The sequence below is a fragment of the Thalia democratica genome, chromosome 1 (genome assembly GCF_965202585.1).
Source record: "Thalia democratica chromosome 1, ktThaDemo2.hap1.1, whole genome shotgun sequence".
NCBI lineage: Eukaryota > Metazoa > Chordata > Thaliacea > Salpida > Salpidae > Thalia > Thalia democratica.
The window spans coordinates 15,574,119-15,593,079 of NC_139165.1; the positions used below are offsets into that span (position 1 = coordinate 15,574,119).

The 18,961-nt window shown below is 30.2% G+C and overlaps 1 protein-coding gene across 8 annotated transcripts in view; it reads right to left on the minus strand.

Moving 5' to 3' along the window:
- LOC145833860 (E3 ubiquitin-protein ligase HUWE1-like) overlaps positions 1–18,961 on the minus strand; it is a 90,003-nt gene that overhangs the window by 33,903 nt on the left and 37,139 nt on the right. For 7 of the 8 annotated variants that reach the window (XM_082941099.1, XM_082941115.1, XM_082941107.1 and 4 more), the window contains exons 35-54: positions 18,484–18,706; positions 17,973–18,170; positions 17,518–17,633; positions 17,208–17,240; positions 16,933–16,998; positions 16,563–16,666; positions 15,518–15,599; positions 14,907–15,059; positions 14,025–14,152; positions 10,861–11,061; positions 5,999–6,143; positions 5,683–5,810; positions 5,250–5,433; positions 4,679–4,871; positions 4,155–4,363; positions 2,756–2,870; positions 2,399–2,529; positions 1,871–1,969; positions 1,340–1,590; positions 433–652 (exon numbers count right to left, since the gene is read on the minus strand). In XM_082941099.1, the coding sequence (XP_082797225.1) occupies positions 433–652; positions 1,340–1,590; positions 1,871–1,969; positions 2,399–2,529; positions 2,756–2,870; positions 4,155–4,363; positions 4,679–4,871; positions 5,250–5,433; positions 5,683–5,810; positions 5,999–6,143; positions 10,861–11,061; positions 14,025–14,152; positions 14,907–15,059; positions 15,518–15,599; positions 16,563–16,666; positions 16,933–16,998; positions 17,208–17,240; positions 17,518–17,633; positions 17,973–18,170; positions 18,484–18,706 (2,979 nt within the window). The remainder of the gene's footprint in view (positions 1–432; positions 653–1,339; positions 1,591–1,870; positions 1,970–2,398; positions 2,530–2,755; positions 2,871–4,154; positions 4,364–4,678; positions 4,872–5,249; positions 5,434–5,682; positions 5,811–5,998; positions 6,144–10,860; positions 11,062–14,024; positions 14,153–14,906; positions 15,060–15,517; positions 15,600–16,562; positions 16,667–16,932; positions 16,999–17,207; positions 17,241–17,517; positions 17,634–17,972; positions 18,171–18,483; positions 18,707–18,961) is intronic. The other variant, XM_082941141.1, reaches the window with a different exon arrangement.

Genomic DNA, 18,961 nt, shown 5'->3' on the forward strand with positions numbered 1-18,961 from the left:
CCAGATTAACTCAATGGACGAACAAGTGTAACGATTACGTATCTGTTATACTGAACAACTTGCTAGCTCTAACAATTTTGCCTGTAGAACCTATGTAGCTTAGTTAAATTTACAACCAATCAAAAAATGAGTGGGCAAGAGAACACATTTTTATCTCACCTCAACGGACTTTAAACAAAGCTAAATAAGGTATTTTACATCCAATAAAATATAAATTACCAAGTTAATAATCACAAAAACAGTGGAATCAACGCAGCATTGACAGTTTCCATAAAAACATATTTCCAGTGGGTTCAACGCAGCGTTGACGGTTTCAGTTGATTATATATATATACACATAATAAAAAAAAATGAGATATCTGATGAGAACATTTAATAATAAAGTTGACGAAATCATTTAATTAAAACAATAACAAATAATAAAATACAAACCTCCAACGGATTAAGCGCGGCGTTGACGGTTTCTGCCATCTCACTTGACCCGAGGTCGATGTGGTGGATGACCTTGGCCAGGTCGGCGGCCAGCCCCCTCCTAACCATCAGCTTGGGCATGTACTGGTTGTTGTGCGGGTGGTTCCCCTGCATCTCCTGCTGCTCCACCCTCGACCTGATCCTGGGCACCTGCTTCACCGTCGTCACTTGGATGATGACGCTGCGTTTGGGTTTTTTTATATAAATATTTCAAATTTTTTTTTTGTGTTTTATAATAAAGGTATATTAAAATTTATAAGTTGATTCACCGTCGTCACTTGGATGATGACAAAAAAAATATTAAATTAATAAAACAACTTCTTAAAAACCGGTCCAAATACACATGTATTAGTTACTTGGATGATGACGCTGTTTGAAAGTTTTATTAATAAAAAAAAAACAATGAGATACGAAAAATATCTTTTGATTTGCTCAAACACTTTTCTTTTTTAAATAACGTTTCACAAGTAGTTAAAGGAATTTTCGGCTTACAAAATGCATCCAAGATATCGTTAGGTTTAATTTTAAGAGAAAAGCCACGACATTACCAAATACACATTTTGAGTTTGTGGTTTACAGAAACAACTTAAATGCATTCTGCAATTCTCAATTGAGCGTTTTTTCAGTCTAGACTTAAATATTAGCTCACAACTTGGAAAAATACTACACATTACTTTTCAACTAGTTTGCTATTCAATTTAGATAATTCAAATGTTTCTTTGTTTCTTTTAACTACTAAAAAAACCAACCAAGTCAACTCTAATAATGCCTAGGCTACACTTTTAATTAACTTTAACTAGGAAAATTATTAAAAAAAAACATTAGTTTATTTAATATTTGACTACTTTTTTATTTACTAAAAACTCACCCAGTAAGTTCCAGCAATGCCCTCAGTTTCATGTGTTTCTTCTTACTTTCGGGGAATCCCACAGCCCTGTTGATGGCGCCCTTCAGCTCGTTGACGACCAGCAGGTGAACGTCCGTGACGTCGCTGCCTGGCAACGGGGCGCCGTGGAAGTAGGACTGGGCGACGGTTGCCACGACGACCCTGCATAGCAACGGGCAGTTGTCGTCCCAGAAGTCGTCGTCGAAGTTCTCGTCGGCGTCGCAAACTTGTTTCTAATCGGGGGAATTTTTAACATTGATATTATTTGTTTTACTTTTTTATTTTTTTCTCATCAAAATTTTGTGATTTTTTGTGTGGACTATAAAAACAAGTTATTCACGATAAAAAAACTCGATTAAAAAATTAAAATACAGTTTGAACATTAGAAAATGAGTTGAAATAATTACTAAAGTTGTAAGTATTAAAAACCATTATTTATTAGCAGAACTTGTTTAAGATTTAAAACTCAGCAATATATACTTTTTTTAATCATAATTTATACAAACAATATACCTGATCGGACTTATCGGATTTTTTGTCACCGCTTTCTTTTTTCATGTTTGTTTTCGGAACCAGCAAGTGATCCAGTAGTACTGACAAACACGATGAATCCTGTAATTAAATAATTATGTTTTAATAAATACTTCAGTGCATTTTAATTAATCAAGTTTTTATTTTTATCCCCACAAAATTTTTTGTTCAAAGCTTATGTGTAAGCTTATTTTGAAAGTTTTGATGCAACAAAAGAAATAAATGAAGTAATGTTTTTTTTTTCGAAGAATGTTAAAAATGTAGTACAAAAGTCAGCATCAAATATTTATTTACTGGTTACTTTGAAATTTATTTGTAAAAAGACTTAGTATATTGACTTATTTAATTTCAGAAGTTAAAACAATAAATATTAACCGGTCAGTTAAATATTAGTAATAAAATAAATATCAATAATTTTAATACATATTTAAAAATATTAGTATAGAGCAAGCTTCAATATCTACATACCTGACTAATAATAAAAGTATTGATATATTTATAACTACATACCTGCTTGATAATAGTAGTATTCGGATCGGCTTGGTACTGATGATTAGCCACTATAGAAGCTGTCACAGGGTAACTTTTCACTATTTCCGCTATTATTCGCAATATTGAGGATTTTGATACCATTCGTTCGTCTGTATGATAATATACATTTCGTTTAGAATTTCAATTATTATATAACAATTAATAACCATATATGACATAGTCAAAATAAACTGTACCATTTACACAACTGACATTTGTTAAATGTAGCAATTTTAGGATGCACATTTTTACAAACTTTGTGATAATAAAATTAAGACTTAATAATAAAAATTATATTTTTCGTACTATTTTTTTTCTATGAGTAATAAAACTAACAATTACTACTGTCTTCAGGGGAACTAGTTTGCTGACGATGGGTCATTTTTGGGGTGACTGAAAGAATTGGGGTCCCCATGCTCGCTATTGGTCCGAAATGCTGGCCATATGGGTGCTGTGGATATAATATTTAAGTTAGTTATATTTAATAAAACCGATAAGATTTTGTTTAAGTTTTACTATTTCATAAAAACAAACTTTTATTAAAATTTTCTTGATTGTTTTGAAAAATTATTCATTTTCCAAAAAATATAACATAAAAGTCAGTTACATTTTCACTTATTTTTCTTTTAATTTTTATAATCCAAAAAGCCTTAAAATTTTTCATAAAACTAATAAAAATCAAGTTATGTAACATCAAATATTTCTAAACAGCTGCCGAAACAGTTAAAAACTCATTACAAAATGGCAACACTTTGACGATAAAATGTGCAGATGTAATTGCTAGATATATGAAAATTAAATCCAATATAGTGATTGACGCCTTTTATTAATTTGACAACTGCTAACACTGCGTGTGCGCTTAATTAAAAGAAAAATATTTTTTATAAATACAATGGCTTGTTTCAGTTTTAGTATTTGTAATCTTTTCTGGATTATGGTATCAACTGTTATGACACTGATTTGACGATATGACAATTTTGTCTGGTACGTGATTATTTAGCTGTTGTGACGTCATAGCGTGTTTAATTTGATTTGCGGGCATTCGTCGTGATATGACACAACTTTACTTTTAAATATCACTTACTTACTTACTTCTAAAACATTTTAGCTTATATCAAAAAAATTAACTACTCACATAAAAATAACTCGGTTCTAAACGTAACTCTTAGATTAAATTTTAGTAATTTTACAATTCAAGATATTTAAAATACCAACTTCAGACAACTTAATCCGGCTTACATGATAAGTTAACACCGCTAAAAGTTTTTCATAGAAAACTTATTGTTTCAAAAATACCTTAATTAATACTAAGTAATCCTACTTACACAAAATTGACCATGTTTGAGAAAATATTAGTTTTTCAGTTCCCGTTTCTTAAATTCATAGCTTAAACTTTTAACTAGTACTAAAATATAACTAATAAAAAAACTAGGTTGTTTAAAAATATTTCAATAAGAAATAATCAAGTTACAACATTTCAGCAACTTCTTAATTTTTTTAATAAAAAATTCTAGTACATACACCTTTTAAATACTCTTAACCAGCGTATGTTATATGATTTTTATTTTCAAAGCTGTACTACTTATTATTCAGTAGCGCATAAAAAAAGCCTCGATCAAAAAATACCAAGCATTTTTTTTTTACTAAAACATCAAACCAAACCTATTTACTTTTAGTTTAAATACAAACTAGCAAACTATTAAGTTAATTTCGAATGCGCAAACCAAACACAAACCTTCTTCCACTCTGAGCTGGGATCGTACTTGGGGTACTTCTTCAGCACCAAAAAGTTGAGCAGCATTCTCATGGTTTCCACTGCGGGGTGTGACATGTCTTTATAATCGAACGGAGGCAAGGTGTTCTCGTTGGGTTGAGGGTCGCACTTGAGTTTCCTGGTTGCGTTGTTCTCAAGCAGCTCCTTCTCGGCGTGCTGGATCTGTGCGTCTGTTGTGGCTGGTTGTTAGAAAGACAAGAAGAAAAATTTACTAAAGGAGAAACTTTGTTTGTTGTGTTAGATAGGTTTCAAAAGGGTTCGGGGTTAAGAAAAAAATTTCTTCCAAAGGTAAATTTATGTAATTTAAAGGTTATGTGGCACTAAATCAGGTGTTTTTGCTAATACAACCTGTGCTAAAATAAAAAAATACTCTATAGTTAAAATATTATAGTTTAACTGCTTTACTTATATAAATTTTAAAAACAAAACAGTGACATAAAATTTTTGGTGTAACGTTTTGACAATATATATATATATAAACTAACTAGTTCTTCCCTGATCAGATGGCAGCTGCAGCGATATGTTGTCGATGCAAGCCTGCTTGAATATTTCTTGCGAGTGCAAGCAGGCCGGTGCTAACACTCTCATCATGTAGTTCGCTTCCTTGCTACCTTGCGAGTTAGCCGCGACCCCGCACCGCCTGTTGCTAGCTCCCTTCGCCACCACGTGACGAACCCACTGTTGGTTAGGATGTGGTTAAAAAATAAATAGAGCATATTGGAATTTATTTGAAAAATAGTCATAGAAATTCGCTTCTGGTGTATTATGCAAAAAATATTACGAACCCACTGTTTGGTTGGGATGTGGTTAAAGAAAAATAAAAAATGCACTTTTGGTATTATATTATGTAAAAAGGAGGGTTGTCTGAAAGTGATTTCGGGTATTTTTGTTGTACACTTGCATGAATTAGAATTTATATTTTTAGTTTATACAACGTTTGCATTAAATCTAACAGCATTTTGGACAACCAGTTTATCAAAAACTTAGTTAAATAAAATCATTATAAATTGGTTTAATTTAAACAAAACTTTTCAAAACGACAAGTGAAACACATACCTTATTCATGGCGTACTTGACGGTCTTCTTGTCTTCAAAAACCCTCCTGATAAGCAGTGTGGCCAGAGATTCGAATCCTTGGAACCCGTGTCTCTTCTTCAACTGCAATATGTGCTTCACTCCGTCCAATTGTGCGAAAGTCCAAGCTCTGCCGACACCTCCCTCGTCACAGAATCGCGTCAACCTGTTTGTAATATTATTAGTATTTTGATATGTAAAAGACCTCTGATGTATTTTTATTTCTTTTAAAGTAGCCAAAATATTTTAAACATAAAATAAAAGTATTAGAACGCAAATCTCTTTTAAAAATTAGTTACAACACAAATTAAGTTAATTATTTTGGTAGTATATGGTTGATATAATTTTTTTTTTCTAATTCTTTTTTACAACTTTTTCTACTTTATTTATAATTACATGGTCAATATATATATACCTGAGCAGTAATCTCATGGAGGCGTGGATGGCATCACTGTGTAGGGGGTTTTTAATGAATGAAACGCAATACCTCACCAAGGCGCTTGAATCTTCCTGGCTTATCAACTGGTAGTCAGTTAGATTGATCTGGAAATATTTAGAAGTTATCAATATTACATTAACAAACATACTAAAAGCTTATATTTAAAATTTATCTGATTTTTTTTTTGTTTTGCAAAAATTTAATAAAACAGTTACTCAATGTAATTTCAAAATGTTAAATGTAAGCTTTTGAATTTCTGAAAGTTTAGTTACAAATCAGTCAATGTACGTACCTTTTTGCTATCGGCATCTTTTTTGGACTTCTTCACTGGTTTTTTGGCGTATGACGTCATAATAGGTCGCTTGTTGCCTGATTCTTCGTTGAACTGCAGCATTTGGTGGAAGTCAACCTTGTACCTCCTTCTACCCGCTGTGAACCTGTTTTTAAGAAATTAAACAAATAAATTTCTCAAGTTTATTAGATCGGAACGTGTTAGAAAAAATTCTCAGGTTAATGTGTACAAAGACAACCTAAATGATTTTATATCTATGTAAATAACTAAACAAGTTTATGTTTTCCAATAACAAAAACTCGAAAATATATTTGAATTTCGATATCTGACTTCAAACTTTAATTGGACTGATTTTTTGTAGAAGAAAAAACGATAATCCACGAAAAAATACTTAAAATTTTAAAAAAGCTTGGTGAACAAAATCTTAAGTTTTGTATAATTAATTTGTTTTAAGACTTGGAATTAGCCAGCTACCTCACATGGAGATTGCGACACAAAATTTAAAGTCATTCAAGTTTGTTATGTGAAAGTGGTTAAAAGTTGAACTCTTTAATTTGTTTTTCATACTTCACATTGTTGAGGAATCACAAGACAACATAAAACTCGTGTTACTTTAATTTATTTTAAATTGTCGTGGTCTGCTAAATGCTGTCATTGTTGTTGAAAGAATTTTTGTTTTTTGTCAAGAATTGAAAAACAATTTCAATATTTTGAATTTAAACTATTTCTGATTTTCAAAAAATATTTCAAATACTCTTTTTTACATAATTTCTCATTCACAATTAAAGAAATACACAAAAAATATTTTCAACCACATTGTTAACTCTACATCCAAAAACAGTTTTTTGAAGATTTGTTTTGAAATTACGTATTTGCGAGGTTTAATGTAAAATAAATAAATATCAAGGCGCCCACCCAAAGTTGAAAAGAAAACAAAATTGGAGAATTTCATTTGAAACCGAGGCGCCATTGGTGATTGTTTATTTACATGTTGATATAAATGTAGTCGTATTTAATATTTAATTGAAGTTTAATTTCAACTGGTAAAACAACTTTGTACTTGAGAGCTCTTTTGATGTTTGAACAAACACGACTCGCACGCGTTGATTGCATAAAGACCGCATTACAAAGCGCGTTGTTAAAACTCTTAAATAAAAAATTTAGATGGTTGCAATCACGAAATGTTACAGCTGCTTGCGAAAGGTATCTCGTTACCAAGTTCAGCTGGTATTGCGCGCTCGAATTTGAAAAATACATTGCGAAAGCCACGTATGTATAAATTTTGTTAGTACAGCTACATGCGAACAAAAAACACAATTGTGTTTGTACAAGTTTGTAATGTGTTTATAAATGTGGAGAAAGTTTTTAATTGTTTGAAAATGTCCAAATATTTTTTTTCCTATTCAATAGCAAACAGTTACCTGGATTAGCGGGTTTTCAAATCCTGGTAAGTGCTCCTCTCTGTATTGAACGTAAAATAAACAATAGTTAAAAAAATTCAATACGAAGTTAAGAGCTGGGTATGATGAACAAAAAAATGGTTTGTACGAGTTTGGTATTTAAAAGATTAAGTTTTTGTTCTGCATTTTAACAAAGCATTAGTGGAAATCGACCACCGATATTAAGTACCTGTTGATCTGATGTAAATATATCATGAAAGAATAAGACTTGGTTTAAATTAGAAATAAAAACTAATACATCTTAAATACCGGTTGTTTCATGACATATAGCAAAAAGTACATTTTATTCTATTCAAAGTGGAAAAATATCAGTACAAAGTACCTGATAAACTGATGTAAATTTATTTGAAAAAAAGACTTGAGTTTTAAAATAGAAATTAAGACCAATACATCTTACATATAAGTTGTAACATGATACATAGCAGGATGTAAAAGTCAGAACCGAAGCTAATTTCGTGTGCAAAGGTTAAGGATGGTTATGTAAGGAAAATATTTTCATATTAAAGTATTCAGGTCAAGAGTCAAACTTTCTCGGCATCAAGATTTGGTTAAGTAACGTCTTTATATTCTTACTATTTCTACTTCGTGTTTTCTCTGGGTTAATACTTGGTGACTTGCTTCCATTATGCGTTTTAATTCCAATATTATCTTAGTACTTTTGTCAAGTAACCACATAGTATTGTTACTTAACAAAGTTTGTTTTAAAACTCTTTACAAAGTTCAACGAACTGAGTTAATCTTGTTAAGCAACTTTTCAATATGGCTGCTTGGTAGCACCTACTCTTTAAAGTTCTCTATACTTCTACTCAATTCAACTTCGGATTATTTCTAACTTGAGTTCGTTGAACTTGAGTAACTTGCTGGAATTCAACTTCGATTTCAATTAAGACAACTTTTGAACTTTGATCAATAAATTTATAACTCTGGTTATTAGTAATTGAAATTTCATGGGTGTGAAGCCTTCTTAGTATGTACTAGTATACATGATTTGTGAAATGTATAAATATAGATTTGATGAAATTAAATTTAGTTAATCGCATTTTTTAAGAATCAAAAAAATCAATAAATGTTTTATATTTTCAAGATTAAGTATTATGTAATACATTAAATTATTGTTATTTATAACTTGATGTGAGTTGATTTTTTGTTCACAATAAAGGCTACTGGTGTAGTTAACATGACTTAAAAATATAAACACCGATGTGAAACACATTAGATTGAAATAAAATTTTCATTTGTATTAAAAGAGTTGAAAAGTAATCAGTAAACAACCTCTACAAAATTGTGCATTATGTAATACATTAAACTCTGGTAATTTATAATTGGATGCGAGTTGCTTTTCTTGTTCTAATCTGTTCACCATAAAGTCTACTAGTACGGTGAACATGACTTATTAAATATAAACACCGATTTGAAACGCATTAGACAGAAATAATATTTATTCATTTGTATCAAAAGAGTTGAAAAGTAATCGGTAAACGCTACAACCTCTACAAAAGTGTGTATTATGTAATACAGTTTCACGACAGTAAGTGTAAACTGCTATTCCAGGTTAACCAATTAATTGATTTGTTTAACAAACTTAACCTGTTTAAGCCATTAAAAAATTACAATTAAGCAAGTGTTAATTAGCTAAGATTAAGAAAATAAGAACAATTTGTATTTTATTTCCAAAATACTCCATAGAAATAGTATTACACTAGACAGGCTTTAATCATCAAAAAATTGATTAATTTAGTCAACTTTATGCGTTTAATCGATTCAATTATCACAGATTTAGTTGCTGTTAATTAGCAAAGTTTGCGAAACCAAAATAAACAATTATTTTGCTTCACTTAACAAGAGAATCCAACTCGAAAAAAAGGATTTTTGATCCGACAAACCGCTTTCGCATTTCAAACTACAAATCAGAATTGGCAGCAAATTTGTAAAGCAAATTCAAAAAGTTCGCGTTTAATTTCGTCAATTACAAAACAACGGGCAAATATCATCACGAACAAACCGTCTGTTGCGTCACAGCGGTTGCAAGCTCTTCAGCGCCTCACAGTGGCGAGAGGTGGTGTAATAAAGAAACGATATCCCACTCTTTAGCAGTGCATAAGGCCGGCTGTATGTGAGCTCAAAAGTGGAAATTTTACGGGAATGCTTTTTACTGTAAATATGATGTTTGACTTTTTCACAATTTGGCTCGAATTTGTTTGCTTAAAACGAATGAGAAGCAAAATTTAGTTTGGATTTCTGGTAAAACGAATAAAACGCGCATTTTGCTTTAACCTCTGGTGAATTTCAAATGAAATTTGTTTGAAGCATGAAATTTGATGTACGAAAACCGCAGTTTACAACAATTTGAAAAACCTCTAACTTTTTCATATCTCACACAACACGTACCTACATTTTCTTTCTGATGTTATCTGTGTGAGAAATGCAGTCGTTTTTCTCACGTATGCTTCTTACAAATAAAAAATCAAGCAAACCTCATGAAAATATAAGCCAAATCCTCAAACAGAAACACAATGGAGATACTCATAGACTGACTGCAGCAATTCTGAGAAATACATTTAATTGATATACAAACCAATTGATTTATAATGTAGGATGGTTGTTTACACAACAATTAGGCGCGCGTGTCTCTCGCATGCGTTTTGGCAAACATCGAATGTTATAAAGTGTTTCAGTGTTTCAAGTTGAGCAATTAGCTGTTTTGATTTTGTTTAAATGTATTTGATCTTGTTTTGTCTGAACATGAAAACTTGCACTTTAAAAGGATTTTATCTATAGCTGTAGATTTTGTTACAATCAAGTTGCTTTTTGTAACTACTAATTTATTTCAACCACATAAACAGTCTGTTTTTTTACCAACCTTACTCGGTATTTTCAAATGAATCTACACTCAATTTATTAAATTTCAAGTTTTTTTAATATTAACTCTTTTTATTAAAGTACTTAAATTTTTTTAAATAAACGAAGTTATTAGCAGCTTTGAGGTTTTGAGCGATAAATAATTTAACTGGTAAATCTCAACCTCTATACTTTCGTTTCGAAAAACCCACTTACCCATAAAAACATAGCTTTACTAACAACCTGTACTTTTTTATAATTGACCAAAAATTATTACTGAATCTAAATTCAGTCGTATCCATTTTATCAACAGCTGAAGTCAACATTAAATTAAACCGCTACCAACCTCACACTGGACTCTCCCTCCTTGTACGAGATATGATAGATTTTTTGAGTCAATTCAAAATTGTACTACTGAACATGTGAAAATTTACCAAATTCCAGGTTTTTTCAGGTTTTTTTTTTCAAAATTTTCCGAATTCCAGGTTTTTTAAGGTTTTTCCAGGTGTTAGGTAAAGTGGCAACCCTGTAATTAATAATCTAGGTTGTTGAACCACAACCAACCTCACACTAGACTCTCCCTCCTTGTACGCGTCCTCTATGGTCTTCATGTTCTGCACGGAGTACTGGTACCACTTGCCCGTCCGCTCGTCGAACCACATCCACTGCTTCTTAAACATCTGCTGGTTGATCGCGTGGTGGCGCTGCATCGACGTGCAGGTTCGCATGTGAAGGTCGATCAGCAGCATCACTCGTGAGACCCAACTGTTTAGCAAATATATTTAAGTTTGAATCTATTCACAGGTGGGTGTTTATATGAGTATTTTATTTGCATGTTTTATATTACGCGGGATACCCAACTGAAAAAAGGGAATTGTAAAAATAATTTATTTATATAGCATTTAAAGGCGTGCTTAATTAATGTATTGAATTATTTTTAGTTTCAATTATGTGTTGGAATATTATAATTAAGTGGATGTTTGCATGTTTATAAGGAGCAACACGCGTGAGACCCAACTGTTGATTGTTTAGTTTGAATAATATATTTATTTATTTCATATATACACCTGATTAAGCTTCTACTCTTTCCTTGCAGTTTTTACTTTTTTAAAGAGCTCCGTTAAAGTGTGTTAACACAGAAACATGTGTTAGTATAACAAAAAGAATACTGTTTGGAATTGCTATTGTTACATATTCCAGTGAACTTGCATCGCTAGGATCTTTATTAGCAAACGCTCAAATTTATATTTTGAACAGTTTATTTATTTCTATTAATTTTTTCAGGTAGGTTTATTAATACCCAACTGTGGAAATTATTTATTATATTTTTAATAAACTAATATTCAACTACCGGTATGTACATTACAAGGTTGGAATGTAGGGGTCAATCAACAGCACGACTGCTTGGAGGGTTCACTCGGATGTTACGTATGTTTAAAATGATAGTTTTTGTTAAAAAGTCTGCTCAGTTAATAGGATCAACTAAAACATGTGTAGTCATATTTTGCTTGACTATAAACTTGTTGGGAAACATATTGTGAGACTTGAATGGAAACGTTAGCGAGGTAGAAGGTTGTTTGGTTGTTGAACTCTTTTATTATTTACATAGTTGTGTTACTAAAATTAAAAATTGTAATACTTTCAGCAGGAGTAATCGAGATGAAAATTATTGAGAATTAAATTTAAGTATTTGATAGAACGGAAGCATAAAACCGAACTACTGATTAAAAAAATGCCTTTTATAAATATAAACGAGTAAATCAATAAATATAACGAATTATTTTACTAGTTTTATCCAATGTACAGCAAACTATAAATAAAAGATATCGTAAATTATTGAAGTGGATATTTGTTTTAATTTGATCAATATATGCACTGGAGTACGTCCGGTTTATTTTCAAACAAATTTTCCAAAATTATCAAATCGCCATATTTAAAAACTTTTCACAAAACTAAAACTATACCGAATAAAATAGTAACAAAACTTAGTTTTTACCAAAAAATACGCGTAAAATATAAACTTTACTCAAGAAGTTCATCCATTGCTATAAGACTTAAAAAGTTCTTACTTAAAGTTTCTTTACTTAAAAGTTCTCAATAAAACTTTCGAAAAATAGATGCGTCGAAAGATCCTTTGATTAGCGCAATGACATATAAATTTTTAAAATGCTATATAAAGATCAAACGAAGCCCTTTTAAATCGATGTAAGTTTTAAATTAGTTTAGACATCAAAGCACGGATGAAACTTTGTACAAAGTCATTAATTTTTCAACGAGAGCTTGTAATACAGGAAACCTCTGCGAAGATGATGACGCGTTCACGTGGAAAAAAGCGATTTTACTGGCAACTTGGAGAAAATTTGATATTTTAAGATTTTGTGTATTTTGCTTGCATTTTAGGAGAAAATTGATATTTAGAACTTCAAGCCAGAATATTTTTTTTTTAACTTATTGTTCACAAAACAGTTAAATTTATATTTTTTCAGGCAACTTGAAAGAATTCAATGTTTCACATTTGTAATTCGAAGAAAATTAAGGTTTTTTTTACACCTAGCTCGGATAATTTGAAACTTTACTCTTTTTAATTTGTTAAAACTTGACGCCTTGCCTTTTGTCGCACAAAGGAACATTATGCGCATTTTTAATAAAAACTTTTATTGCTTTTATTCGGTTTCACGCGCATTGCTCGAATTAAACGAGGCTTGAATTTTTTTTTTGCAATTTTACATATAATGTTTCTCGCAAAAAAAAAATCGCTATAAAGAAACTTGACGCAGCAAAACTTTTTCATTTCAAAGCGTGCCGCTTTCGCACATCAATAGGCGATACTATGACGTAATAAAGGTAGCTCGTGTATTGAATTACGTTAGTTTACGCTTTTTGGCAGTAAACTTTGTAATCCGCAGTCGTTGTGGATACATAAGGCGCCTGTACGTTTTATTTGGGCATTAATGTTTATTTTATAATGGAATTAATTCTGATTTGTTGGCAAGTTGCCACCAAAAATTTTATTTGTTTGTTTTAGGTTTCCCACCCTTTATACTTTTAAATGGCATGAAACCCTCAAAGAAAAAAAAATACTTCAAAGATTTAACGGCTAATATACTTTCACAAATGACATTAATATTTTTTTAATACATGAATAACATTTAACTCTTGAATTCTTTTTAAATTTTCAATGTTTTTTTAGGATTAGACGTTCTTTTCAACAAATATATGTCTAGATTATTAAAATATTTTGGATTGTTTGTATAATGTTGTCGTGTAATCCTATTAGAGAAGTGTCAATAAAACTTTTTTTTTCATACATGAATATCATGTTATTCCTATTGTGTTCATTGTATTTTTTTAGGATTAGAGGTTTTTATTGTAAATACTTTGACTTTTTTGAGTCATGTTGCCTATAATCCTATTAGACATAAATAGGCTTAGAAGTAAACTTTTTAACAAAACTGAATATAGTATTAGGTATGATAAATAATCAACTAATCAGATACTTTTTTTAAACATTGTCATAATTTAAATATTTCATGCTTTTATTCAAGGTTTTCAAAAGGGGGAAGATATCAACAAAAAGGGAATTACCGCTCTAAATAAACTATAAAGTCTTAATTATTTATACATGGGAATCTGTATTACAAACTTTGGTGTGATTTTAAATTCAAATATAGAATTTACCAAGCCTATTGCGACTGCTATCTTTTATAAATTCAAATATAAACACAAACTTTGGCGTGATTTTATCCAACGAAGTGGGGTACTCTTCAACAAACTCCGCTGCTTGACCCAACAACTTAATGCAGGTCACAATGAGTCCCTTCTGTGAAACCACTTTCGCGCACAGTTCTTTTTGTTCCTGTGAAATTATAGTTCGTTATATTTTTGTTCCTGTGAATATTAAGTTTGTTATATTTTTGTTCCTGTGAAATTATAGTATATGCAAATAACAAATAAAACTATAGTTGATTAAGTTAAATAATGACGTATACTTATGATTAAATTTAATTGAGATAAATAATACACGCATATTACAAAATCATTACTAAAACCACAAATTAGGTTTTTCATGTGAAACCATTTCTTCATATGTAAAACTGATGACTAGATGTTAACACAAAGAAATTTAAATTATTGGTTTTAGTTATACGCAAATCTTATAGGCAACAGACAAAAAATCGCAGTTTGTTAAAATTTAAACTTGTGTAAGGACTTGTGAAGAAAATTGCTAAAATTGACGTTATTTATTCAAGTATATTACACTTTTTTTTTCTTTCAAAATACAAGCAGAGAACTTATACAAACACTAATTTATTTGTGCAACATTCTATCCGAATATAAACTATTTCGTTACACAAATTTATTACTTCGAAAAGTAGACAGAACAGTAGCAATTTAGTTGCGAAGAACTCATTAAAGTATTTAATATAATTTATTATAAATTCTTACTTCGAAAAGTAGACAGAACAGTAGCAGTTTAGTGGCGAAGAACTCATTTAAGTATTTAATATAATTTATTATAAATTCTTACTTCGAAAAGTAGGCAGAACAGTAGCAATTTAGTGGCGAAGAACTCATTTAAGTATTTTATATACTTTATTATAAATTCCTACCTCAAAAAGTAGGCAGAACAGTAGCAATTTAGTGGCGAAGAACTGGTGTCTGTTGTCGTCGTCAATCCACATCTGGGCGCCCTGATTCGGATGCATCATCGTAGCGTTGTACGTTCTGTAGTCGGTGTGGAGGGTTGATGCTGAATGATCGATCTGTAAATTTGTTTAAGTTAATATTATCTGTATGTTTGTATGTTCTGTAGTCGGTGTGTAGTGTAGCTGCCGAATGATCGATCTGTAAATTTTTTTGTTTGTATAGGTATATTTTATATTATTTATATTTTTTGTAGTCAGTGTAGACTGTAGAGGGTACTGGCTGATTCGTCGATCTAAAATGAAGCAAATATTGGATTTTACTTTAGGTTTTAGATAGGAATGTGAATGACTCGTACTATCGGGTCGAGAAATTAAATAACTTTCAATTTTTAGAAACATCTAATACTTGAGACAAGTTACAAAATTTATTTACAACAAGTAGAAAAAGTTAGTAACAATTTATTTAATCAGTCTACTTACCTTAGTTTTAACTTGTAAACACGTTTAACCAAACCTTTACTATTTCAGATGATTTTTTAGTTCAACTATATTTACAATTTTATAACAAAACTTACATCGGCAACAATGTTTCCAATAACTTTTTGCGACCAAGTACCACTGACTCTTTTCATGAGGACAACTATCATATCACAAATCCTAGAAAAAAAATTAATAACAATTATAATAATTTTATTTATTTAATCTTTTAATGAGGACAACTATCATATCGCATATCCTGGAAAAAAAAATAATTAATATTATTATATTCATTTACTCTTTTCATGAGAACAACTATCATGTCGCATATCCTAGAAAAAATAATTAATAATAATTTTATTTATTTAATCTTTTCATGAGGACAACTATCATGTCACAAATCCTGGAAAAAATAGACTTTAGTGTATAGCTTCTTAATGCATTGTATGCTTGAGTAACATTTATTACAACTATTTTACGGCGAATTTGAAAATCAAGAATTACTAAAAAGTGCAAGTTAATAGATAAAAAAAAATTAACTTTTTTTTTGAAAAATTTCATTGAACGTGTAAAATCAAAAAAGTACAAAATTGTTATTACATAAACACACATGATTTGAGACAGTTTATTTATAACTTCTTATACAATTACACGCAGAATTTATAATTAGAAACGAGACGTCTTAAATATCGATTTTCTAATTATAAAAATTGTGTTATGCAACGTTCAATACCGCCTCAGTTTTATAAAATTTATATTACAGATATTTGCTCAGTTCAAAATATTTTTTGTTAGTTTTGGTTTTAAACTATTTACTTTATTTGTGTAAACAAATAAATATAATAATATAAGAAAAACACTAGTAATGTTTAAGCTACTATTTTACAATTTTCCCAAGTTAACACATTAATAACACTATATGCATTAACTTAATGATGTCGAAGCTAATTTTAATTATTCTTATGTTGTTTTATCTATTTTCGAATGAAAAATAATAAACTGCATTAATTTATCGATTATAACAATTAATAAACAATTAATAAAATCATAAAAATCTGTAAACAGTTTCTTGTTTGTGATTAAAAAATTGCATTAATTTATCGAATTCAACAATTATTAAATAAACAAAATAATTATAAAAACCTGTAAACAGTTTCTTGTTTGTGATTAATAAATTGCATTAATTTATCGATCATGACAATTGCGAATTTTTCTATCTCATCATCATTCATCATCTTTTCAGAATCCTGAACAAATATTCCAAGTTATATTTTTAAATAAACTTGTTACATTGGTTACATAAAATGCCGATTTTTATTTTGGTTAACCAACATATACTTATTATTTACTCTGCATACCAGACCTTGATAAGTTAATAGAATTTTAAACTCAATTTAAATTTTAAAGTTGTAATTTCTTCTGATAGTTAATTGCATCAACGTAAAACATATTATAGTTAGAAAAACAAATATTTACAATTAAAGTATTTATTTAAATACACATTTCAACAAACCTGATTGAGCAGTTTGGATTCAGCTTCGTCTTTCTCTTTTCGATCTTGATCACATCTTGCTTGTTCCTGTAAAATATAATCAATTTTAATAAATCAAAATACCTTAATATTTTGTTCAAAAAATCTAACAATATGAAAAAATTTTTAATTGAAAAAATACAAAATAAAAACTAATATTTAAGGTTGTCTTAAATTTACTGCAATTTTCCATAAAATATAAATAAAATGATTAAAATAATAACAAAAAGTAAAGGAAAACCAAAAAAAAAACTCACTGAAGAAGTTTCACCTCTTTGTGATGTTTCACTCTATTAATAAAAACAAAATAATCAAAATAAAATAATAAAAACAAAAATAGAATCGATTAAATTAACAAAATAAAGAAAAAAGCGCAATTTCCATGCGCTTGTAATTTACACTTTTACAACTAAATAACAAAAACAAAAATAAATAAATCAAATTAAAAAAAAAAAATAACAGAATAGTTTACATGCGCTTGTAATTTATAATTTCAAAACTACCCTAACTTGACAAGGTTCATATAAAATACAAACTTGATTATAATATAATTATTAACAAATTTACCATCATAAGAGGGTACTGATCTTGATCATCAAACATTTCGTATTCGGCGTAATCCAGATTGTCCTCTTGATCGAACACGATCGCTGCCGGATCGATCATTCGACCGTCGTCTTCAGCTGTTTGTTTATTAGCATCATTAATATGGCATAATATTTTATTAAGAATAGTATAAGTTAATTTCTGAGTCTGTATCCCGAAAAAAAAAAGGCAAACAGGTTTTAAAAATATGCTAAAAGTAAACTTTAGTCCAATAAAAACCCAGTCGAAATACTTGAAGCGTTTTAAGTTTTTCGAGGACATGAGATAATTACACTAAAAATTTTACTAAATAATTTGACCCCCTTACAATAAACAATTGGAACAACACAACTTGTTGGAACAACTTACAATATACTAATGCAGACAATATCAAAACAACAACAAAATATTTAAATAAAAATTTCATCAAAACCAACGTTCGGCATCCGGTAGGTCTGGCGGAGGAACCATCGCTTGCGGGGGAGTTGAAAACTCCTGGTCCTGGGGAGGAGTTTCTCCTTCCTGATCCTGAGGAGGACTTTCTCCCTCCTGGTAGGGAGAACTTTCTCCTTCCTCGGAGGCGGGCGCTTCCACCTGAGGCGGTTCCTCGCCTCCGGCCTCTGCCACGGGCGCCGCTGCCGGTAAATTTTCTTAATAAGTAGATAAAAAAATTAGCAACTCATGAGAAGACAAACCTTTACATGCTTAGTTTTGTTAAAACTAGCAATTTATTGAGTTAAAACGTTAGGATTAATTATCTAATAATTGAACTAAACTCAAGTTTCAACTCAACAACTAAAGAAAAGTATATTTATTATCGATTTAAAACTAAACAAACTTAATAAACAAACTAAGTGTTGTGATTCGCGCCACATTAAAAATAAAAACTAAAAATCATTTAACAAACAAAACAAACAAAAAACTATTTTATCGTTTTTCCACACTCACCTCCTTCACCTCCTTCCTGCTGATCGGTGTTGTTCTCCTGCTGCGTCGTCTGCATGCTCATCTGTATGGCGCGCATCAGGTCGTCCTGGTACTGGTCCTCGCTGTTGCTTGCCGGCGTGTCGCTCGATCCTCCGTTCAGCAAGTGCTGCACGGCGTCCTCCACCCTCCGGTGCCTCCTCAATGCCGGCACGACCTGGTCGCGCGTGAACCCCATCTCTATTATCTGTTTGATAAAGATTTTGTTTTATAATAAATAAATATATGTATATATATTATTACGTAATACCTATTTTTGTATAATTTTATTGCTGTACTTACAAGTTTGTTTTTCATTGAATAAAACTTGGCTGAGGACGCGTATTAAACGCAGAAACAGCTGTACCAAGCAAAAGTTTATTTTGTGTTTGTTATTTCTATATATATATATATATATATATATAATAAATTTAATTTATTAAGTTAAATAACTTAATTTTAT